The 24,985-nt window shown below is 45.6% G+C and overlaps 2 protein-coding genes across 7 annotated transcripts in view; one reads left to right on the forward strand and one right to left on the reverse strand.

The window, feature by feature from the left end:
* The window catches only part of CENPP (centromere protein P), a 383,707-nt gene extending 382,665 nt beyond the window's left edge, over window positions 1-1,042 (reverse strand). For 2 of the 4 annotated variants that reach the window (XM_073549588.1, XM_073549591.1), the window contains exon 1: window positions 614-781. The gene's annotated coding sequence lies outside the window, so the exon portion shown is untranslated. Of the gene's footprint in view, window positions 1-567; window positions 589-613; window positions 782-892 lie in introns of those variants that run through there. The other 2 variants (XM_073549589.1, XM_073549590.1) reach the window with 2 other exon arrangements.
* The window catches only part of NOL8 (nucleolar protein 8), a 57,861-nt gene continuing 33,869 nt past the window's right edge, over window positions 994-24,985 (forward strand). For 2 of the 3 annotated variants that reach the window (XM_073549585.1, XM_073549587.1), the window contains exons 1-5: window positions 1,060-1,195; window positions 3,383-3,547; window positions 12,063-12,125; window positions 12,288-12,366; window positions 20,613-20,766. In XM_073549585.1, coding sequence (XP_073405686.1) covers window positions 3,415-3,547; window positions 12,063-12,125; window positions 12,288-12,366; window positions 20,613-20,766 — 429 coding nt within the window. In that variant the 5' untranslated portion in view covers window positions 1,060-1,195; window positions 3,383-3,414. Of the gene's footprint in view, window positions 1,196-3,382; window positions 3,548-12,062; window positions 12,126-12,287; window positions 12,367-20,612; window positions 20,767-24,985 lie in introns of all 3 variants that reach the window. The other variant, XM_073549586.1, reaches the window with a different exon arrangement.

Raw genomic sequence — 24,985 nt, forward strand, 5'->3', positions numbered from 1 at the left:
GCAAAATGCTGCCTATTCAGCGAGTGATTGGATTGCTTATGCTGCAGCAGAAATCATTGTTCCCAGCAGCACATCAACATTGCGAACTGTAGATATACTGCTGATAACATGATACTGTATGGAGACACATTGATCTACTACTTCCTCAGCCGATGTAAAGAGGCCGGGAAACAAGAGTCGAGAGACTTCAATATCGTTGATCACACTCATTGAATGACCAGAACACCTGTAAAGTTTCTGTGACGGTGCAATATGTGAGCATTTGGGGCCACACTTTAAACTTTCCCGAGGGCCCTACTTTGTGTAACACTAGCCCTGCTCATGAGTGACGGCGTTTGTGAGTTGCGCACAACCAGGCCTGACATGGCTGCTGACCAATATCACATTACAGATTGTACTCCCCCCCATCACCTAGCAGACACTGGGGCCTAAACTGCAGATGTGACTGGCCCCGCAGCCTCACAGTTCCTGCCAGAGCTTTGGCACACAAGCCCCGCCCACCACGCTCTTCAGGACCCGCCCCCGCGTTCCCGCCATTATCACCGGCGCTACCATTAGATACCCTACCTCTTGTCCACTAGACAGCAGCCCGGTCATTATCACCAGCACTCACCTCACGTTGCTTTTGCTCTTCAAACTAAGCGCGCCTTACTTCGTGCTCGCAGCTGCTCAGTCAGCCAAGGCAAAAAGTAATCAAGTCTCCTATAACTGCGAGAACAGGCGCTGAGAGCGTGGACTTTCTAGAGACGGCAAAAAAATGGGATGGGAAAAGCCCGTAATGTGTACAAGACCATGTGACAATGTGATGCGCTGTTACTGAGAATACAGGAGAAAAGCAAACTTGTCGCCCCCTACAAACTCGGAGAAAATGGTTTGCTCCGGTGTGCTTCACCTTTCAGCTTCCTTTCCGGTTTGGTAAGCACGAAAGTTGCGCTGCTCCCGAGATTCTTGTCACAAACTCTCTGGTGTAGCGGATGAGGCAATCCATGTACCTCCTCCAGTCACTCCGAGCAATAAACTGACGTATAGGAGCAGCGGAACAGCACTAGGGAGCGACGTCTCGCACAGCGGAACCTTGTAGACAAGCACTTGTTTCCAGTGGGAATGCATTTCCCGGGACACAGGAGTGCAATGTGAGTTTTCGCAGTGTGCCTGTGGCAGCGGTGTGTCGGGTCACCGCCGGTGGGGTGATGAGGTGAGCTCCCGCTGCTCGGGGTGACCGCTACGTGTGTGTTTCGTGCTGGGACGAGCACGTGTCGGTCCTCCATCCATGCTGCACTCACATTCCGGTCCTCCATCCATGCTGCACTCACATCCGGCTCCTCTGCCTGCAGGGAGAATGGAGTCCTGTACACTTTACTGGTTCTATAGGTGATATTTAGGGCCGGCACTAGGTGTATGGGGCCCTGGGGAGCCCCTGTGGCTTTTCTTCGCCTTCAGATGTTTTTTCCTCACATTCAAAGAGCTCTTTTTATAGTTGGGTTGATAAAGTTGTGTCAGGGCAGTAGTGGTCAGTCAGGAGAGACCCCACAGACCCTGTGCAGTCTGATAAGTCCTAGTGCACCATGCCTCCTGCTGTGGGGGCGCTAGTGGCCCCCTACCTCTTGGGCCCCTGTTGGCTGCATTGGTTGCATCAATATGTCCACCCATGAATTTGCAGTTAGATCTGTAATTTTTTAATAGCACCATTTTGGGGTCCCCATAAATTATTTATTTTGGGGGGTTGGTCACCGTGATAAAAAACAAAAGTGATTCTGCGAACCATTGAACCAGCATGCTGACGGCAAGCATAAAGTTCATTTTCTGCTCGCTACATTTGGCTGTCAGGCACCAGACGGCATAATAACGCGATTAACTTACAGATTAACCGTATATCTGCAGGTTAATAGCGTTATTTCTGGTGACAGGTTCCCTTTAAGATTTTAATGTGGTTAAAGAAGGGTGATGTGAGCATCACATGCTGGAAATATCTTTATTCATTTGTTAACGTTTTCTATTAGTCTTTATAGTGGACATGAATGTGGAATACTGTAGTACTTCTGTGCCTGTGGTTTATAAACATGGCAGTCAGGTAGGACTTTCAGTGACAGCACCATCTCCACCACATTTCTAACCTTTTCAAATGTCTTTGTCACATTTTATGTATTTCTGATTGCAGATGTTAGACTTGACTGCTGACTAGCAGCATCTATGGGGTTTAAACTGCTACAATCAGCCATCTCTGATGACAGCAGTTAGACTCGAGTGTATAACTAAGGCTAGTTTCACATTTGCGTTTAAGGCCGCAGCGGCTGCCTGCGCACGGCCGCCGCTAAGCCCCGCCCCCTGCCGTGACTCCGCCAGTAGCTCCGCCTACGGACGCATGACGCTGCATGCGTCCTGCATACCCTATCTTTGGCACTGGGGACGCAGGCATGCGTTTGGTGGCGCATGCATCCTTTTGACGCTGCGCCGACCAGCGCCAAACGCAACAGGTTGCAATTTGGTGCGCTCGGTGCAGCGTCAAAAGGACGCATGCGCCGCCAAACGCATACCTGCGCATGGCCTGCGTCCCCAGTGCTAAAGATAGGGGACGCATGGAGCGTCATGCGTCCGTAGGCGGAGCTACTGGCGGAGGCACGGCAGGGGGCGGGGCTTAGCGGCGGCCGTGCGCAGGCCGCCGCTGCGGCCTTAAACGCAAATGTAAAACTAGCCTTAGCCAGCACACTCGCTCTTTATGGTGCAAGATCAGCTCCTGAGCCTGCTTCATACATGCAGCACACACAGAGCAGAGTATAAACCTTCCCTCAACTTAGAAGGTACTAGTGCTCCCTGGGTTTGTCGGGTCCTGGCGACACATGGCGCTGACCATGACCAAGAATTCAGTATATAATATTGATCAGCCTAAGCGTAAGGTAATTTTTTTTTTCTGACAGGTTTGCAGCAGATCCGCATTGAAACACACCTGTAAGCCTAGAAAACGCTAAAAAAAAGTACATATTTATATAAAAAAAAATGTTGCTCTTGTGTTCTGGATACTTTTTAAGTCTATGTGCACATCGAGTCTGAGTTTTTGAGCATAATTTGGAGAATTATTGCTCCAACAACTCCCCAACTCAGTGTGCACATAACCTAATTGCTTCGGGTTTCCAAAGACATCAGGAAGTTAAAGGAACCAACCTGCCCAATCTTCATGCGGCCATCACTCTGAAGACTCTCTACAATTCCCACTGAGTTTTTTTTTTTTTTTTTTTTTTTTTTTTTTTAGGCAGAAACTAGCCTGTTAAAGCTTGCGGCTCTTGGAAAGTTTTTACTACAAAATCAAAACTGAGTAAAAAAAAAAAAAGCTCCTTGTGAACACAGCCTTACTGTTTTAGTTCTTATACTGTTTTCTTTCTCTTAGAAATTTCCATAAGATTGATAACTGTCTGAAAAATGGAGACATCTTTAAGACGCTTGTATATCGGAGGTCTTGGTCCTTCAGTCACTGATGCCGAACTCTCGGAAAGGTTTGGAAGGTTCGGAAAAGTAGGTGAAGTGGACATTATTTGCCGGAAAGATGATCAAGGTATGTAACAGACAATCTGCATAGATTGTATTTGGCTGTAGCTGAATGATGACTTCTTTTAGGTATGGTTTGTGGCAGTCCCAACAGTATGATGTGCCCCACTCTGTTTACCATGTATTCAATTTTAATATCTGAAAAGTCTTATTGTGTGAACTGCATTTGCACTGCAATCGCTGGTTTCACGATTATCTTGCAGCATAAGCAGACTACTGATCACCTGATGAACGAGCAAAGTGAAAAATGATCTTCATTTCCAACCGCACATAGTCCTGTGTAAATGGGAATCTTGACAAGTGAAAACCAAGGCAGCCTATATGCACTGAGCTATTTATTACAGATCTCTCAGTGCACATCATTTACTTTGGTCTGCCTCTGTAATAAGACATTTAAACAACCTCTGATCATTAAACGTGTACTGATCAGAGGTTGTATCGTGCCGCCTGTGAGTCTTGAAAACTATGGGTGCGCAATCATTTTTTGTCCAAAGCCTCATTGTCATACTAAACCAGTTAGGGTGCTGCACTAAAAATGAAAGGTTATTATCTTCTGTGACATTTATGGCATATGGAAAGTGTCTATCATAAATGTCAGATAGGAACAAATTCTACTTGCAGGACTCTTGCCTCCAAAAATCAGCACTGTAACGCTAGGTGCAGGCAAGTGTAGTTTCTCTCATCCGAGAGAATCGGGACGATTATGCAAATCACGCTCAGATCAAACTCTGATTTGAGTGTGATCACATTGCAATTCAATTCTCTCGCATGAGAAGAAGAAAGCTATAAAATATTTATCCATCTTTTCCATTCTGTCAGTTTGCGTAAATCACACCGCACTCATATGTCATCAGAGAGCAGTCTAATGTGTTCCACGCATTCATTGACTTGCATGGCCAAGTGCAATCTGGATATCTGCTCAAATTTGTGCATGTAGTGATTATTTTACTTTTTTTTGGTGTGGCTGCACACATATAATTAACCTGTCAGTCATTTTTCTGTCCATATGGTTGGGGACTGTATTGAATGACATCACAGTCCACATGAGACCTCCATGCTGCAGGTTGTGCACCCCTGGTCTAAATGGACCCTTACTGAGGGAAGCTTGCTAATACTAAGAAACTCTGCTTTAGTGAATAAATTAACCTCAGGGTTATCAAGGTTTCATATTATCTTACCCATGTTCTCCACCTTTTTACTCTCTGTGGCTACTTCTGCGTCACTGAACTAAATGCGGTGTATTAGCAGGGATTGTCTTCATGAGACCACCATCCCTTTGAACTCTCACTTTTAAGTGGGGTTTTTCCCTGAAAGAGAACTTTTTGCCTTTTCTGCCTTTTTGCCCTGTGAAGCAGTTAAAAGTAACAAGAGACTGAACATGTGCGCAGCAATGTAGTATTTTTTTTTTTTTTTTACATTATTGTGCATTATGTTAATTTATTTGCGGCATATCTTCTGCGCTTTTTTTTTTTTTTTGGTGTATTCCAGGTGTGTGCACATAACCTTATCTTTAATGAGAACCTGTCACCTCCTTTTCTCTATCGATTCATTGGGGGACACAGGAACCATGGGTGTATGCTGCTACCACTAGGAGCCTGACACAATGCAAATAAGAAAGGTAGCTCCTCCTCCGCAGTATACACCCCACCGACTGGCGCTCAATTACTCAGTTTAGCTTAGTGTCAGTAGGAGGTGGACACGGGTCTTTCATTAGACCCTTATCTACCTCAGTGTGCGTCGTTTCTTTACAGGTTCCGGAGGGATACAGAGTGAATAGTCACATCTGTACTCCCACAAAGAGACTATGAGTACGGCTTGTACTGCCACCCCGTATCCTCATATGTCTACCGGCCAGGAACTCGTATGCGTGTTCGTCTTCTGTCTCTCACCCACTCACCTACCAGAGCCTGTCGGTGGATGGAGACACGGTCTGCAACTGGAAATGGGCTAAGTCAGGGCTGCAGGAGGTAAGTATCAGCAGGCTGAACCCCGCTCTCCTTCCCATGATAGTAATCCACCTGGGCGGTGGGGAACGGACAAGCTTCCTTAAGTGGCATTACCTGTATTTAGCGTTCTCAGCGCCAGCGCCGCGAAACTGCGGTTCTCTTTAGACCTCCGCTCCGCCCTGCGCTCTCCGGCGGCCGCCGTTTCTAATGCAGGCCCCGGCTTCAGTTCAGGCCTAGTTCTGAGGCGACACCACGCCCCCATTTTCAGGCGGGCTTTTTCTTCTGAGGAACAGTCCTGCCCGTCTGGCGCCGCCCACCGCTTCTCTGATGGTTAGAGGCGTAGCAGGGGCCCGCCCACTCCTCCCAGTATAGGAGTGAGTGGAGTTTTCTTATGCTCCTAACAGAGCGGTTAGCTCCGCCCCCCACTCTGGTAAGCCGATTCCCGCCCACAGCATTCAGGAGCACGTTTTTTACCTCACAGTTTTTCCTCAACCTGTGAGCTGCTCGTCTCCGTTTCAGCGTGCTGTGTACACAGGTTCCGTGAGTAGCTCTGCGCTGCAGACTGACACCCTCCTCAGCTCTCCGTCCCCTAACCGTCTGGCACTGTTAGTGGGTTAGCTCATAATGTCTAATTCTAAACCAATTCGCTCTGCTTCTTCCTCTGTGGTAGTCAGTCATTTTACATGTTCTTCTTGCAAACGCAAGTTTCCATCATGTCAGTCCTCTCCCCTCTGTCAGGACTGCAGCAAGCCCACTGAACCCACCGCCCAGGAGCCCCCGGTTGTCCCGAGTGAGATTGAGGCCCCTATCCCAGGGTGGGCTTCCTCTCTGTCTCAATCTGTGGTGGATCTCACCAAGGTGTTACAGACCTTGGTGTCCGTACTGGATAAATTGCCACTACAGACTTCTGCAGGACCCAGCAGGTCACAGGATGCTCCGGTCGAGCCTGTTAATATTAGCTGCAAAAGAGCCAGACGGGAGCACCGGTCCGGTTCCTCTTCCTGTTCTGCATTGCCCCATAGTCCGTCCAAACAGCCTCCCTTATCAAGATCTTCCTCCCCTGAGCCAGGCGAGACTTTCTTGGATGGACCCTCCGAGGATCTTTTGGAGCTGGACTCGGCCAAATCGCTGATATGAGGGATATAGTTCAGAGCCTCATTGCAGTGATTAACCAGTCCTTCAATATCAAGATTCTCCGGCGGAACCCGCGGACCAGGAGGTTTCTTTCAGACGGTCGAAACCACCTTCTAAGGTCTTCGCTCATCATTCGGAGTTCCAGAAAATTCTTTCCAGAGAGAGAGAAAATCCGACCAGGTGTTTTCAAAGAGGAAAACACCTTGGGGTGTTATATCCTTTCTTGGCGGAACTCATTGCAGACTGGTTAGCTTCACCGACCGTGGACCCTCCGGTTTCAAGACTATCTAACAGTACGGTCCTTCCGATTTCTGGGGGAGCGTCTCTAGCAGACACTAATGACAGAGTCATAGAATCTTTTGCTAAGTCAGCCTTCGAAGCGGCGTTTTCTGTTCTAAGCCCGGCCTTTGCTTCTACTTGGGCTTCTAAGGCCATAGCGAAATGGGCTAAGGACCTCCGCCAAGGCATTTTGGCTGGAGGCCAGCCAGAGCAGCTGGCGGATCTCGCCGACCAAATTTCACATGCAGGCGAATATTTGGTCTCAGCCTCCCTGGATGCCGCATCCTGCGCAGCTCAGGCATCAAGCAACTTGGTGGCTATTAGGCGCACAGTTTGGCTTAAGGCTTGGCAAGCGGACTTATCGTCAAAAAAGTCCCTCACCAGTTTACCGTTTCAGGGATCGCGCCTTTTTGGCGATAGGCTGGACCAGATCATTAAGGATGCCACTGGGGGCACAAGCTCCCTTCTTCCCCAGTCAAAATCTCGTCGACCTCCTCCGAAACGTCAGTTTCTACCCTTTCGACCTTTTCGTCGCTTCACGACAGCAGATACGTTTTCCCACCAGCAGAGGCCTCAACCGCGCCAAGATAGGAAAAGAGTCTCCTTTAGGCCCACTCCTTCCTGGCGATCTCATTCTTCCCAGGGTAGATCTATCAGACCTAGACCTGGAAGATCTTCCTCCGCATAACTGGATTCAGAACACCGGAGCATACTCCCAGGTGGGCGGCCGTCGTCTTGTCTTCAGGGACGTATGGCTTGCCTCGGTGGAAGACGCTTAGGTCAGGGAAGTTGTATCTTCAGGGTACAAAATAGAATTTGTTTCTTGTCCTCGGGATCGATTCTTCGAATCCCGACCCCCGAAAGACCCCGCCTTGGTTCCGGGTTTCTTTACAGCCATCGACTCTCTTCTCAAGTCGGGAGTGATTGTTCCAGTACCAGAAAAAGAGCGATTCACAAGTTTCTATTCAAACCTGTTTGTAGTGCCGAAAAAAGGAGGCACAGTTCGGCCCATTCTGGACTTAAAACTACTGAACAAAAGGGTCCGTCTGCGACATTTCAGGATGGAGTCCCTTCGTTCAGTAATCGCTTCCATGGAGGCACAAAAATTCCTGTGCTCCATAGACATTCAAGACAGACATGTCCCAATCTTCCGGGGTCATCAAAAATTCCTGCGTTTCGCGATTCATCAGGATCACTTTCAGTTTGTCGCCCTGCCCTTCGGGCTCGCCACCGCCCCCAGGGTTTTTACAAAAATCATGGCAGCGTTGATGGCCATTTTGAGGATCGGTGGTCTCGTGCTCTTCCCGTACCTCGACTACATCCTCATCAAAGCTCCATCCTTGCCCCAGGCTCTCGAAAGTCTGACCATTGTATGCGACATTCTTGCTCGATTCGGGTGGATCATCAACACAAAAAAGTCCTGCCTAGTTCCAACACAGCGCCTAGTGTTTCTAGGCATACTTTTCGACACTCGTCAGGCAAAGGTCTTCCTTCCCGACGACAAGAAAGTAACTAACTTTTCGGGATGTTCGTTTGCTTCAGGGCCCCTGACTCATTTCCCTCCGATCAGCTATGAGAGTTCTAGGGAGGATGGTTGCAACGTCGGAGGCAATTCCCTTCGCCCAGTTCCACTCAAGACCGCTTCAGCGGGCCAATCTGTTGCAGTGGAACAAGTCTGTCTCCTCACTGGATGTTCCAATTCGACTCTCATTTCAGGTCAAGCTGTCCCTCAATTGGTGGCTAACATCTCCCCTTATTGCCCAGGGCCGATCGTTCCTTCCGGTACATTGGCAAGTGGTGACGACAGACGCCAGTCTTCTGGGCTGGGGCGCAGTGTTTCGCCATCTCAGTGCAGGGCTGTTGGTCAAGTCAGGAAGTGACTCTTCCGATCAACGTCCTAGAGATACGGGCTATTTTCCTGTCCCTGATTCATTGGGACAAGCTGCTCAAAGGTCTGTCAATCCGGATTCAGACGGACAATGCCACAGCGGTGGCATATATCAAGCACCAGGAAGGGACTCGAGTTCCTCAGCGTTGGCCGAGGTATCCAAGATACTTCATTGGGCTGAAATGTCAGTCCCTGCGATATCCGCCGTACACATTCCGGGTGTGGAAAACAAGGCCGCCGATTTTCTCAGCCGCAAAGGCCTCGCGGCAGGGGAATGGTCCCTGCATCAGGATGTCTTCCAACAGATTTGCCTTTGTTGGGGTACTCCGGATGTGGATCTGATGGCATCCTGTCTGAACAAGAAAGTTCCACGGTTCGTATCCAGGGCCCACGATCCCCTCGCGGTGGGCGCCGATGCTCTGACCATTCCTTGGTCACAGTTCGCGCTCCCCTATCTGTTCCCTCCTCTTCTTCTCCTTCCCAAGCTGTTGAAGATCAAGGCAGAAGGGGTACCAGTCATCCTCATCGCACCGGATTGGCCCAGAAGGTCTTGGTTCGCGGACATCGTCAACCTTCTCGCGGACGCTCCTTGGACACTTCCAGGCAGACCAGATCTGCTGTCTCAGGGTCCGATTTACCACCCCAATTCTCTGTCGCTCAATTTGACGGCGTGGCCATTGAGACCGCGGTACTGAAAAAGTCAGGGTTTTCAGATCGGTTAATTCGCACAATGATCCGGGCTAGGAAGCCTTCGTCTTCCAAAATATACTATAGAACGTGGAAGGCATATTTTCGTTGGTATGAGTCCATTCGCGTTCCGCCAATGTCTTTCTCCCTCCCTTCTATTCTAGCATTCCTCCAGGTAGGCCTGGACAGGGGTCTGGCCCTTTGTTCTCTAAAGGGGCAAGTTTCGGCGCTTTCAATTCTTTTCCAGACGACGCTATCCTCCGTATCGGGCTCCAGTGGATTCCTGGGATCTCAATTTAATCCTAGAGGCTCTACAAGGTTCCCCCTTTGAGCCTCTCAAGGAGGTTTCTCTATCTCTTTTCTCTCTTGGAAAGTGGCCTTTCTAGTGGCCATTACTTCCATCTGACGTGTCGGAGTTGGCAGCTCTTTCTTGTCAACCTCCTTTTTTAGTGATTCACCAAGATAAAGTTGTTCTACGGCCTCCGCCGTCCTTTCTTTCCAAAGTGGTATCTGCTTTCCACTTGAATGAAGATATTGTTCTAACTTCTTTCTGCCCGGCTCCAGTTCATCTCCGGGAACGCTCCTTGAACAGACTGGACCTGGTCAGGGCGACGAAGGTCTACTTGGCTAGAACCGATGCGTTCCGGAACACAGACTCTCTTTTCGTCATCCCAGATGGGGCTCGAAAAGGCCTGTCGGCCTCCAAGGCGACTATTGCGTGCTGGATCAGATCGGCTATCTTAGAAGCTTACCGGATAAAGAACAGAGTGCCCGCTTCTGGGATTAAGGCTCACTCCACTCGGGCAGTGGGCGCATCCTGGGCGGTGCACCACAGGGCTTCTGCGATGCAGCTTTGTAAAGCTGCAACCTGGTCCTCTGTTCACACTTTTGTAAAATTTTACAAGGTCCACACCTACGCTTCGCCGGATGCCAGCCTAGGAAGAAGGATCTTGCAGGCGGCGGTGGTGAGTCCGCTGACCTGATGGAATTTTGTTTCCCACCCCAGGGACTGCTTTGGGACGTCCCATGGTTCCTGTGTCCCCCAATGAAGCGATAGAGAAAACAGGATTTTTAGTTGCGTACCGTAAAATCTGTTTCTCTGAGCCTTCACTGGGGGACTCGGCACCCTCCCATGTTTTCAACTTCTGTTCTTTGTTCTATGTAATATAGTTCTAGTTGAATTGTTGGTTTACTTTATATTCTATTGTTTCTCCTACTGCTTTCTCACTAACTGAGTAATTGAGCACCAGTCGGTGGGGTGTATACTGCGGAGGAGGAGCTAAATTTCTTATTTGCATAGTGTCAGCCTCCTAGTGGCAGCAGCATACACCCATGGTTCCTGTGTCCCCCAATGAAGGCTCCGAGAAACAGATTTTACGGTAAGCAACTAAAATTCCTGTTTTTCAGCTATGAGCTGCGGCAACTGCCTTTCGGGGCTTATATACAGCATACCCCTGGGTGACTATAATAAAACTTGTTTTCCCTTATTTTTCATGTTAGATCAGGGGCTTATCTACAGCTTTCTTAGAAGGCTGAAGATAAGCCCAAAAAGGCAGTGGCCGCATCTTATAGCTGTAAAACGAGGTGACGGGTTCCCTTTAAAAAAAAACCAGTGAAACAGTTCTGTTAATTTCTATTCTAGGGGTTCAGTGCTCCCTCTGCTGCTGCCCCCGCTTTTTGATGTTTGGCTGCAGTGGTAAAGTCACATTGACAACAGTGCAGTCCATCACTGAGTTCAGATTCTCATGCTATCTACATTAGAGGTTTTCTGAAAATGCACAATTCCTTTGTCATGTTTGCCTATTTTTTATTTTTTGTAAATAAATGTGCATTTTATTAATAGTCTCTAAAAATTAAGACCGCATAGACCTGAACCAGGCAAGCAAAAAATGTCCTACATCTGTCTTGGTGGCACACACTGTGTGATAGATTAGATGCATCTTACAAGAAATTCGATGCTTTTTCTTTATGGGAGCTTGTCTTTGGCTTAGGCCTGTTTCACACTTCCGTTTTCAGGCTCAGTCACAATCCGCCGTTTGAGGGGAAAAAAAGGATCTGACGGATTTGCATTGCGGATCCGTCTTTTTCCCCATAGACTTGTATTGCCGGCGGATTGTGACGGATGGCCTTCCATTGCGTCAGTCATGCGGCGGATCCGTCATAAAATTGGGGTCCGTCTGGCAGAAAAAACGTCCATAGGAATGTTTTTGGTTTGTGTCGAAAAAGCAGACGGTGATAGATCCGTCGCTGTCCATCGTGTGGTAGAATGGACGCCTATGGGCGACGGATCCGTCCCCGTCCTCATCCGTTTTTCACTAATTTCGACGGATCCGTCAAAACGGCAGATTTTGACTGACGCCAGAAAACTGAAGTGTGAAACAGGCCTTACATTTTGCTATCTTTTTTTTTTTTTTCCACAAAAACATTAACACATGCCTTTCATAAATCTGGCACATGTTATGTCTATTAACCATATTGATCTGTAAATCTCCCTCAATTTTTAATTGTGATCTAAAAATGATGACTTCTATAAGCCTTGCATTCCTCCTTTGAGGACTATAACCACATTCTCATCTTCTTGCTTGCAGGAAACCCTGTAAGGACGTTTGCCTACATGAACATTAATATCTCGGACACAGACTTAAAAAAATGTGAGTTTCTCTGCAATGTATAAACCAATGTATATGTGGACACCCCTGTGTATGGGCAGCTAGAAATTGTGGCCAAGATTGGCATCTAAATAGAAATGTACTCCATATGAGTGGTTTCACACACAGATAACTTTTTTTTTAAGCATTTTATTTGTTTCATAGGTCTCTCTCTTCTGAATAAGACAAAATGGAAGGGTGGATTGTTGCAAATAGAAATGGCCAAGGAAAGTTTCTTGCATAAGTAAGTATTGTCCACTCCCTATTTATTTACTTAAAGGAGTAGTCTGGTCACAACGTATTGATGATCTATCCATAGGACAAGTCATCAATATTAGGTTGGGGGTCCTACAGCTTACACCTCTACCGATCAGCTGTTATTTGCTCAAATACTTTGAATGCCTCTATTCAGATGAATCGGAGCCATTCAGCAGTACCCGGAAGCCTGAATGAAGCAAATAACAGCTAATCGCAATTGGTTCTGGGTGCGCGACCCCCCCACCAATTTATCAGCTAACAAGGGGTAGGTAAAAAATATGATGTGACAGGACAACCCCTTTAAATTTGTGGTTCATCAATGCAGAGATTTGAAAACTTCTGGAAGATGACCGGGAATTAGAAATTCCCAGAGCTTAGAATTTTCCTGGTGTTAACTCTGTCAAATTGCGTCGTATTCTAGTAAATTCATGAAGTCCAGACTTAAAAGCTTACCGATTATTGGAAAGTAAAGTAACTTCAGCTTTATATCTAAAAAAGAAACTTTCACTTGATTCTTGTTGCCCAAATCACGAGCAGCATCAAAGCAGCCAGTTCTGTATTTCTCTGAAACAGTGCGGCGTTTCAGAGCAGATCCAGTTTAATGATCCATCCTTGAATTACAAGGAGAGACCTGACTAGACCAGCACCATCCTCGGTCTGCTTCCGCACCAGATGATCAACTAGAGTATGAGAAGCCAGCTGGGACGGTGCCAGACTAATTTTGTGTCTCCCTGTAGTCCATGGCCCTGGTCATTAAACTGAAACTTCCCTGGAATGCCTCACCGTTTCAGTCAAAAAAAAAAAAAAAATGCCTGATTGCAATAGAGTAGCAAGGCTGGGGTTCTTGCTACCTGTGATTTGGGATGTATGAACTTACTAACAGGTTCCCTTTAAGGATTTGCAGCATTACCTAGTAGATTGGTGAAGGGAGAAATACTAAATCCAATGACAGACAGCATCTGGGAGAGAGTGGGATCTGCTCCTATCACTGAACAGGAAGCCAAGAACACAAAAAAAAGGCAACTACAACTTCCTCCTTCAGTGTGGGTTCCTGTCCTCTGGATGTAGGAGCCTTGAGCAAACTGATGGAGCAGCTGTGAATCCTGGAACACCATGGTGTATTCTATAGCAATGTCTAGTAAGAAAGGCAGTGAGTACAGGGGCCAAGTTGGGTTCTGAAAGTCTAACATCAGTGTGGGAAAACCTACATTTAGTGCTTCTTGCAGCCCGGCGTTTCTTGTTTGATCTGCCTCCTGGTATGTGGCTTGCAGCCTGACATTTCTCGTTTAGGTGCTGTGGTTTAGTTGGTTAATGCGCCTGTCTTCGTGTTTCGTGTGTGGGGCCAGCTGCCTTGTATCTGGCCTTGCGTTTTTGTTATTGGTCCGGCTTCTTCATTTCATGTCTTGGGTGGTGGGCTGGCCGCCTCGGGTATGGCCTCATGTTTTCCATGCCACCTCATGTCTGGTGTTTGGCCTGCCACTTCAAGTCTGGCCTTATGTGGCATATCTGAAGGTTTTCTGGCCACTCTGTAGTTGATTAGCCTTCCACCTCAGGTCTAGTTTCTTCAGCTACGTGTGCCTCACGACGTGACTTGATTGGGCCTTTGGTGGAGTATGACTTTCAGTGCTAAGTACAACTTTGGGGGCCGTGGCTTTTGCCTGGTTAGCCAGCCGACTTCATACTTATAGGTCTGTTTTTGTTACTGTCGCAAAGCTTCTTTACCCTTTACTAGCAATACTGTGGGAATTAGTAAGGATGGCTTCTGAATGATACCATTGTACTGTAGTGATTTTATTAAATAACAAGGAGTGACCATAATAAAATAGTCCTGAGGGTAGCTGGTGAGTCCAACAGCTTTCCTGTCAATCTCTTACTTGGATTGCATTTTGAAATGGTCCACATTTAACATCTATGTCCCAGTTTGTCCTCTAGGTAGGAGGCGTAAATGGTTGTGCTATTCAGAATGAAACCATCGTAAGCCCAGTGTGGAGAATCTCAAAATGGACTGGCTGACTTTTAGCTTGAGAATCTCTGCCCCAGTCACACTTCTCGTTGGAGTTGGTCATGGTTGTGATAAGCCAAATGAAATTGTGGTAAGGCTAGTTAATTTGCGGGATCTTGAGTCATAATTTGGACTGGTTGGCTTTAAAATGGGTTAATTAGGTTCCAGGTTATCCTAGTGGGATTTGTAGCTTAGGCATATCTAAACTGAACAATACCAGTGTAAGTCCAGTTGATTCTCCCGTTCTGGTGTCATAAGATTAACTTCTGAACACTTTAGTTGATAAACTTTTACATTCCACTTTACCCTCCTAGTTGGAGGTGCAAGATGGACATGGCTACGATAAGCTGAACAAAACCACCGTAAATCCTGTTATGGCTCCTAGTTGAAGTCACAAAATGACCTTTTGGATGCTGAATAAACTCTCAATGCCCCAGTCTACCCTCCTGGTACAGAGTGGTAAGATGATCTTTAAGGTGTCAAGTTGGGCGGCATTATACTGGTCTGTCCTCCTAATGGTGGTGCAAGTTGGACTCGCTGGTACGGTGACTGATGAACCATCTAAATCCCAGTTTATCCTTCTAATTGGATTTGCCCAACAGACATGGTTATACCGGATCTGGTGAAAATATTCCAAGACCAGTGTTTCCTCCTCGGCAGGTGGACTCATTGGGGATAATAAAGGGAGTCGATAGATGAATTAAAATGTCCCCTTACCTGTCAGACTGCTGTGGAAAAGGAGAAACATCTTTTCTAATCAAGACGAATGGTTACACACTGGGCTAAGACCGTTTTGATTTTTACTCAAGAAAAGGATGGTGTGTCCATAAGTTACATGGTTGAGGGGACAGGGTTTCTAATGCCTTGGTTTTAAGAGGTTGTCGGGTCTAAATTTGATAAAGCTGCAGTCACTCTGTTATGAGTGGGTCACCGAGGAGAAAAAACACAAGCTAAGTCTCAGAAAACCAGAGAGGTTGGTAACTATGCAGATTGCAGATCCCTGATCCTAACCACACAACTAGCAGCAGTCGTGAAGCGTACCTACGATGAATCTAGACGCCTCGTCACAACCGGAGGACTACATAAGCCTAAAGCAAGAAAAGGGGAAAACTAACTGCCCCAGAGCAAACCCCAAAGGAAAGACAGCCCCCACACTTGTATTGACGGTGAAACAAGATGAAAACACAAACACAGGCAGGAAAATAGGCTGAGCAAACGATGGGGCCAAACTAACTAGAAAGGAAAGGAAAGACACTGTCTGCAATCTGCCAAAAACCCTACAAAAATAATGTCCAACACTTCTGATAGCAAAATTAACCCTGAAGTCACTAGACTTCTCCCTCTATATCAGCACTCTGAAATATTCTGAGACAGCGCAAAAAGAGGCCAATCTAATAAGGGACAAAAAAGGCAAATACAGATAAATAAGAGTGGAAATTCAGCACAGCCCCAGCTGGGGCTGGCTGACCACACAAAAAACTGAATAGACCAACAAAAGCAAGTGTGAACATTAGCAAAAAAACTTGGCTTGAGAAGACTGGAACAGAGCTCAAGTCCAAGACCTGAGAAGCAGACTGAATCGCCAGCACCAGGATAGGGCGTCGGCTGTCTTATATCCAGTTTGATACTCCAGAGATCCAATCGTTATGCTCATCATCAGGTGGCAGATCACTACCAATTAAACCAACCTCACTACCTCCTGTCACCACCAGAGGGAGAACGGAAAGAGAGCTCTCAACTGGTGGAGCAGAAAATGAGTTCACAACACACTCTCTGTGACTGCAGACTTAGGAATTCCTCCCAGCGCACACACTGTGCGCTGCGGGGTTTTGCCGGTTTCTGAGCCGAGACCAGAGGGTATATATGCATTATACATACTCCCGGGCAGAGCCCATCCAGACACCGTGCCCTCTAGTCAGCCACATCACTAGTCGAGGCGTGGCCTCGCTCTATACAAGTGTTTTTGAGCAAGGCTGCGCCCGCTGGACAGGCTTTGCCCGGGAGTATGTATAACGCATACATACCCTATGATCCTGGCTCTGAAACCGTCAAATCCTCACACTGCATGCGCAGGGGGAATTCATTAGCCTGCAGTGACAGAGTGACTGCAGACTTATTGATTTTTGATTGGACAACCCCTTTAAAACCATCTGGCTTTTGACCGATACCATATGAGATCTATATTTCTTTCAGGCTGAGTTTGCTTCCTCATGGGGTTAATAAAAAAAAAAAGTTCATCAGAGGAGATGGTTATCTTAGTCTCTTCGCTTGAAAACAAGTCTATTTTTGCATTTAACCGTTTTCTACAAACAATCTCCATAGTTGGATTGTATTATTAGAATCTATTTAAGTTGCAGAATTGATGCCTTTATAGAGACTAGTATACATTGTCATGCCCCAATGAATATTGATCGTGGCTCTTCTTTATATTGAATAGCCCAGACCTCCTTTTTGCCTGTTCTAGTTGTATCCGCTCTTAGTTCTTGGCTAGGATGCGGTAACCAGGGCTGTGGAGTTGGAGTCGTGGAGTCGGAGTTAGTTTTGGTTGGAGTCGGAGTCGGTAGAAATGTACCGACTCCGACTCCAGCTTTAAAAAAAATGTATTAATATTTCATAATTGAACTTTCATATGAATTTTATAAATGTTACTCAAATATATTTGTTCTATCAAACTATGAACAACAGTGATAAGCAGTTCTGCTGGAGATAGAGACATTTCTTACTTCTTGTGTGTCACTGTTCTCCACTGCCCTTATCTAATCTTATACTTGGTTAACCTCATGCTGCCCCAACCCCCCTACTTACAATGTATGAAACTGAAAGTGAAAATGTGTTGCAAATTCTTAGTAGTAAAGCTCCTCCTCTAGACTAGATCATACTAGGTGTGCGTCTTCCAAGCATCTCACAGCTGCCTGCTACTCAGAAGAGGAAGACTGTAAGAAGTATTATCCTTTCAACAAACTTTGCATCAGTTAACTGTGAGTACATGAGGAATAATAACAGTATTACTGCCCACTATATCAGTTGTACGACCTGGCAATAATTTTGTACAATTGTTTTTAGGAAAAACAATTGTCATTTGGATTGTGAATGCAGAATTAAAAACCTGAGAATGTCAAAGAAGCATCACATTAAATCAGCTGTATTTGAACATTTCACCATCACTCAAGATAGAAAACATTGTCTGTCAGTGTATGACAAATGATCCAGACGAAAACAAATGCTGTGAATCCAAGATGAGTGCATATTCAGGCAAAGATAAAAATGCTCCTACCAGAGCTTCTAATCTAAAGAGACATTTACAGCGCTTTCATCCAGAAGTACTGAAAGCAGTGGATGAGAGACTGCATCCAAACCAATGAACCAGTGCCCAGCTCTTCCAGCCAAACAAAGGAGCAGAGAACTTTGCAGCCATCAGTTGCAAGATATTTTGTCAGTGACAAAGTTACTGTGACAATGACAGTAGATACATTTAAAAAACAGATCATAGAGCTTGTTGTAAAGGATAGTGTGCCTATTTCATTATTTTCACGACCAGCTTTTATGTGTCTGAATGGGGAAATGGCCCGCAAGCTTGGTGTTTCTCTGGAGAGAGAGAGTATTAGAAAATTAGTAATCGAAGAAGCTTTTAAACAAAAGGAAGAACTTAAAAAAACTCTCAAGGGACGCTTTCTGTTTCTTAAAATGGATGCCTGCACACGTCACAGAGTGAACTATTTTGCCATCAATGTTCGATTTGTTTGTGACAAAAATGAAATGGTTACCAAGACATTGGCAGTAAAAGACACCAAAGCTCATCACACCAGTGAGTTTCTCCAGGTCTTGGTGGAAAAGGTTCTGCAAGACTATGAACTTAAAAAAGAGCAAGTTCTTTCTGTCGTAACTGACAATGCTTTAAATATGATAAGTACTATTAAGCTAATGAATGAGAGTAATGATGGTGACCAGCAGCTAGAAGAACATTCTGGGTCCACAGACACAGAAATGTTTGAAATAGAGGAACACAGCATTGTAACTGAGGAGCAAACTGAAGTTGCTTCAGATGAACAGCAACATGATAGTTTAGATGATCTTGTTGAAACTGTGTCAATATGTTCTTTCATTCATCACATGCGCTGTGTTGTGCATACGCTACAGCTGGCTATAAGAGACAGTCTGCAAGAAGGACATTCTGCTGCACTGATTGGCAAGGTGAGAAAATTGGCTACTGTTGCCAGAACCCCTAAAGTTGACTCAATTTTGAAGAGACGTGCTGGAAAAGGGGCAATTATTGATCAAGCCACACGATGGGGCAGTACTTACTTAATGATTCAGCGCTTGGTTGAACTGAAAACCTTTCTTGTAGACATGGCTAACCCTCAACTGACGCTAAATGAAAGTCAGTGGAATCAGGTGACTGAGCTGGAAAAATTGCTAGAGCACCCATTTACAGTGACTAAAAAATTACAAGCAGAGGACTTAACTCCAGGTATTTTCTTAAAGGAGTGGAAGAACCTGATGTTTCGCCTGTCCCAAAGAGGAGGGTTAATTGCAAGTGGCATTGCTACATCAATGAAACGGAGAGAGGAGCTACTATTACAAAATAACATTCTTTTGGCAGCTGTTTATGTAGACCCAATGCATCGGATTCTTCTAGATGATCAACAGCTAAGTAAAGGAAAAGAAGCTCTGTTTGAAATAGCAGTAAGGATGAAAGGGTTGCAGAACAGTCAGGAGGAACAAGAAGAATTTGGTCGTCCTGCCACATCTTCACCCTCATCATCAACTGATGAAGAATTTAATTTCGAAAAATATTTGGATCACAAGGACCGTGCAAAGCGTTCCCGTATAGAAGAGTCATCCCCATCAAGGAACACAGCCAGTACATTTCAGCAGAATTTTTCATGTGCACTAAAAGAAATTGAGAAATTTGACCGTTCATCAAAAATAACAGTGCAACAAGCGATTCCTCTGTATCCTGACATTGTCAGAGATGTTGCCCGAGTGGTTACTGCTTTGCCACCAACACAAGTTATTGTAGAGAGGTTGTTCTCTGCTCTCAAAATAATTAGATCAGATTTGAGGGCATCCATGAAGGAGGATCTGACAGAGGCAATACTTTTTCTGAGGACAAATTTATAGATTTCTTCTTATTAACTGCATAAAAGTGTTTATTGCATATTTACTTACAGTTTAGAAAAGTTATTTGCTATATTCTAATTGTATTCTAATAAATTTAGTTTTTGCTCTAAGTGGTCTGATTACTTATATGATGGTGAGAAACTGAATAAGCACGATGTTTAATATTTTACAACAGTAAATTTGTTATGAATTGGCCATTTATGAAGGAGCCGGAGTCTGATAAAATCCAGGAGTCGGAGTCGCAACTGTGGCTTACCGACTCCACAGCCCTGGCGGTAACCAGAAATTCTTTAAGATGGGAATCTCGAAATACAGTTGCGAGTTTCGGCTTAAATAAATTTTTTAGCACTTAATGTTGCGTCTTAATGGATACACCAAAAAGGTCAATTTAAATCACTTGACGTCTGGTTCCATTAGCAAGCTAAGTCCTACCAGTTCTTATATACTTCAGTTGTGGATTAAGTGATTTAACAAGTACGGAGTATCTAATTAAATCTGAGGTATATACCTACCCCTACATATAAGTGAAGTCTGTAAATAAAGACCCTTTCTGGAAAGAAAAAAATAACCAGTAAAAAGAAAAAAAATCTTTTTTTTTTTTTTTTTTTTATAACTCTTGTCTCTTTTTTTTGTTGGACTCAGTATCTTGATTGAATGCTAAAATTTTCACAATCTTCCTTTCTGAAGCACTACACGATGAGCTAGGATATTCTTGGGATCTTTCTTCAGGTGTAAAATCTTACAGGGGTGCTGCCTCCTCATAGGATTCCTTGGTCACAGTCTTAGCTACTGTCATTGGTGAGGGGAAATCTAATTACTTATCGGTAATTTGATTTTCCTGAAACCCATGACAGCACCCTAATTTTCCCACCTGGCTTTATGGTTGGTGGTTCTCAATCTTCTCTTCTCAAAATGAAGAATGGGCTTGAGTGAATGTATAAATAATAACAAGAATAATTATAATTTGGGTAACTCCTACTTGACTTCTTGGAAACCATAGGAAGTGAAAGTTGCTTTTTATTCTGTGCTCTTGGCTTGCTGTCCAGTGATAGGAGCGGATCCCACACTCAAATTGCCAGTAAGTAATTCTCATTTTCTGTTCTGTGCAGGCTAGAACAAGAGAGGCAAGCGGCCAAAGAGAAGAAGAAACCTAAGGAACAAAGTCGCCCACAAAATGACCTCTTTAAGTCTCTAGAAAAAGCTGGCGTCACTGACTTTCAGATGAAAGCAGCCGTACCGGGCACTGAAGTCCCCAATCATAAGGCAGGTCATCTGTGAAATGCTAATACTCATATTTTTTTTCTTCCATGTTCATACTGATGTGTTAATACTTTGTTTAATGACATTTTGCTGATTTCTAGTAGGTTAATTAGGCATTTATTAAAGTAAAAAAATAATCGGATTGGCGCGTTTCTAGTGAGGTCTCTTTTTTAACATGTGTCAGAGGCATAACTAGGGGTTTGGTTTCGGGGGGGGGGGGGGGGGACACTTATGCTGACCATATAGTGGTAGATACTAGTCCTGCAGATGATGTTATTTCTGGTGGAGTCACTTACTTTTCCATCTGGCTCAGACCAACTGGGGTATGTGTTCCTATTTTTGCACCTCCTTAGTTTCTCTGGCTTAAAGCCTACAGACTTTGCCTACAGTTTGTCCCCAGTGTACGAGTATATCATTAACTGCAAACTTCTAACACTGATTACACAAGATCCACAGGATGAATTTCTTCACCCCAGGTATCGTCTTAATCCGTGTAACAGCACCAATCTGACAGGACCTGTAGTTTACTTCAGTTTACTTAAGTTCTGCTGACAGGTTCGCTTTAAACCCACCTGCATTTTTAGATTTGGGATTCAGTTAGGATATTACATTATTTTACTTTTGTTGACTGACAAGTTGACAAATCATTCAATTGTAGTAATCTAAAGTACAAGACTATAGTAAGTACTGACTGCTTGCTGATAGAAAAAAAAATCTCTTTAAGCTATGTGCAATAGCTGAGAGAGTTCAAACTTTACAAATTTTTGCTGTAGCCCCTCTTGTACGGTTTGATCACCTTACAGGCATATTCTCAAGTTGTCTCTTGAGCAGCTCAGAACAATGCAATCGCCTCACTTCCTAGTTTCTAGCTGGGCAGACTCTTCTCCTTGAGTGACAGTTCTGGTGAAACTGCTCTAAAGGTCCTGTTACACATAGCAATGCTCCAGCGATCCCGACAACGATAGGACCTGGTTAGGATCGGTGGTACGTCGCTACATGGCGGCTAATAAGCTGTCAAATAGGCAGATCTACTCAACGACGCAGCAACGATTCGGCGGTCGTTGCGACCTTGTTACACAGCAGCTACTCTGACGACCCACGCCTGCGTTCTGAGTCACCAACGAGGTTGCTCGTCATTGTTATGGCGTGTCAAACACAGCGATGCATGCTGGCCAGCAGGACACCAACAATCCAAAAATGGCCTAGGACATTCGAGCACGATCAGCGATATCGCAGCGGGGGGCCGGTCGCCACTATGTGTCACACGTAGCGAGATCGCTGGCGTGGTCGTTGTTGCGTCACAAAATCTGTGACGTTTCAGCAATCTCGCTAACGATCTCGCTATGTGTGAAGTACCCCTAAGTGTCCCGTTTCACTTAGCGACACACCAGCGATCCCGACAACAATACGACCTGGAAAGGATCGCTGGTGCTTCGCTTTATGGTCGCTAGTAAGCTGCCAAACAGTCAGATCTTTTCAGTGACGCAGCAACGATCCGGCGATCCTTGTAACGACCTCGCTGGTCGTTGGTACCTTGTCACACAGCAGCTTTTCAAACGATTCCCGCCTGCGTCCCTGAGTTCTGCGTCGCCAACGAGGTCGCTCGTCGGCGTCAAACAGTGATGCTTGCTGGCCAGTGGGACGCCGATGACGAAAAAATGGCCCAGGACATTCGAGCACAAACAGCGATATCCAGCGGGAGGGGGGGGGGTTGGTCGCTGCTGCGTGTCACATGTGGCGAGATCGCTGTTGTGTCACAAAATCGGTGACGCTTCAGTGATCTAGCTATGTGAGAAAGGGGCTTAAGGGTCCTCTTACATTTACCGATGCACCAGCGATCCCGACAATGATACGACCCGGTCAGGATCGCTGGTGCATCGCTAAATGGTCGCTAGTGAGCTGCCAAACAGGAAGATCTCACCAGCGACGCAGCAGCCCGTCGGCGGTCGTTACTTACCTGTCAGACGCAGCGATGATGACGACTTCCGCCTGCGTCCATGCGGCACTAGTCGGCGCCAGCAGGACGCCAGCGAGAAGAAAATGGCCCAGGATGTTCGCGCGCGATCAGCGATATCCAGCGGGGGGCCGGGTCGCAGGTACGTGTCAAATGTAGCGAGATCGCTAGCGATTTCGCTTTTGCGTCACAAAATTGGTGACACTTTAGCGATCTCGCTATGTGTGAAGGGGGCTTAAAACATTCAACTATCAGTGGTTTGTTCTGGAATAGTCCTTGTTATCACTGTGTCTACACAAGAGATAAGATGTTTCACCACAGAACTAGAGAGCAGTGATTAGGAGACCTGCTGTGAAAGCTGGAGGAGATCAAGGAACTGAGCAGCTAAAGGCCCCGTCACACACAGCGATCTCGCTGATTTTGTGACGCCACAGCGATCTCGCCAGCGAGATCGCTGTGTGTGACGGGGATCAGCGACCGCCCCCCCCCCCCCCCACACACACACGGTGTCGCTGATCGTTCTCGATCGGCCTCGGCCATTTTTTGTGGCAGCGAGAGATCAGCGATGCTGGTTTCTAATGTAAACATCGGGTATACAGGAGCCGCGCGGCTCTTAGATACCCAATGTTTACCTTGGAAACCAGCGTGTACACCGGTTTCCAAGGTAAACATCTGGTATCCAGGAGCCGCGGCTCCTGGATACCCGATGTTTACATTAGAAACCAGCTTGCTCGCTGGTCCTGATCGCTGAAGGGGCTGTCTAACGATGTCCCAGCGATCCCATCCATGTCGGATCGTTGGTGGGATCGCTGGGACATCGTTTTGTGTAACGGGGCCTTAACTTGACGAATCTATGGGCTGGAGAGAGGTGGCTGGTGTGTTAGGCGTTGCCTTCTCAAACTTGGCTGAGTATATGGGCCGTACATAGAAAAAATGTGAATTTATATGGGCCGTACATAGAAAAAATGTGAATTTGAAGCTCCGCATCCTTTGCAGGTTAACATGACCATTTTAGTGATAGTGTATTGTTTTTTTTTTCTCTACACCTTTTTGGATATATATATATATATATATATATATATATATATATATATATATATATATATATATATATATATATATATCTCTATCCAACAATGTAGACCAGCTCACTCCTGTGAACCACCTGGAACCTCAGCTGACCTGGTTAACTCCGTTGTGCCCGGATCTGGATGTAGGAGTCCATCCATACAAATGTGAACAACGACAAAGCAAAGTCCAGCAATAACGTGAGCAATCCAGGATGCTGTTAAAAATTTTTTTCTTTTTATTCCTAAATCCATTAAAATGCAATGGTCCAAGCAGTTCAAAACAGCAATAACGCAGGAAAGTCGTGCAGATAGGACTACGCGTTTCAGCGGTAGAACCCGCCTTCTTCACGGTCCAGAATCGCGTAGTCCTATCTGCACGACTTTCCTGCGTTATTGCTGTTTTGAACTGCTTGGACCATTGCATTTTAATGGATTTATGAATAAAAAGAAAAAAATTTTTAACAGCATCCTGGATTGCTCACGTTATTGCTGGACTTTGCTTTGTCGTTGTGTGTGTATATACTGTGTGTGTGTGTGTGTATATATATATATATATATATATATATATATATATATATATATATATATTTATTTATTGTGGGGAATAGATAGCTCAGCTGGGATCTTTGCTTTGGCACAAGCGTGTGGCTATGAAGTCACTTCAGCAGACTAGCAATATGGACACGGCATATTTATTGTGCAGACTTGTTATCCAATGTTACACATGCCAAACATGAAATAAAACGTCTAAGGCCGTCTGACCACTAACTAACAATAGCAGGCTAACTACAAAATAAACCTATATAACAGCAAACAAGTCCATGTTATCTTACTGTGTCAGCTCCCAGCTCAGCAGACATAGACTGAGAGATTCCAGCTCCTCCTGATTATATCAGCTGGACCAGTCAGGAAACTAAAACCTGGATTGAAATAGTGGAGGCGGAACTACCAGTCCTTTCCATGCTGATCACTAAGGAAACCAGGACTGGATTACAGTGAAATAAACTGGCTTCATCATCAGTACAGGGAGACATGTGAAATGAAACGGGGAGAAACATACCTGTTTTCTAGTACCTCTCCCCTTGGCACCTCACACACCCCCCTCCTCTGTTCGAGCCCGTGGGGTCGGACACGACGAGTCACCAAGCAGTGCGTTCTAGACAACGCATCTGCATTTCTGTGCGCTGTGCCCGCCCTG

The sequence above is a fragment of the Dendrobates tinctorius genome, unplaced genomic scaffold, assembly GCF_039654945.1.
Source record: "Dendrobates tinctorius isolate UK_male_01 unplaced genomic scaffold, ASM3965494v1 ptg000159l, whole genome shotgun sequence".
Lineage (NCBI taxonomy): Eukaryota > Metazoa > Chordata > Amphibia > Anura > Dendrobatidae > Dendrobates > Dendrobates tinctorius.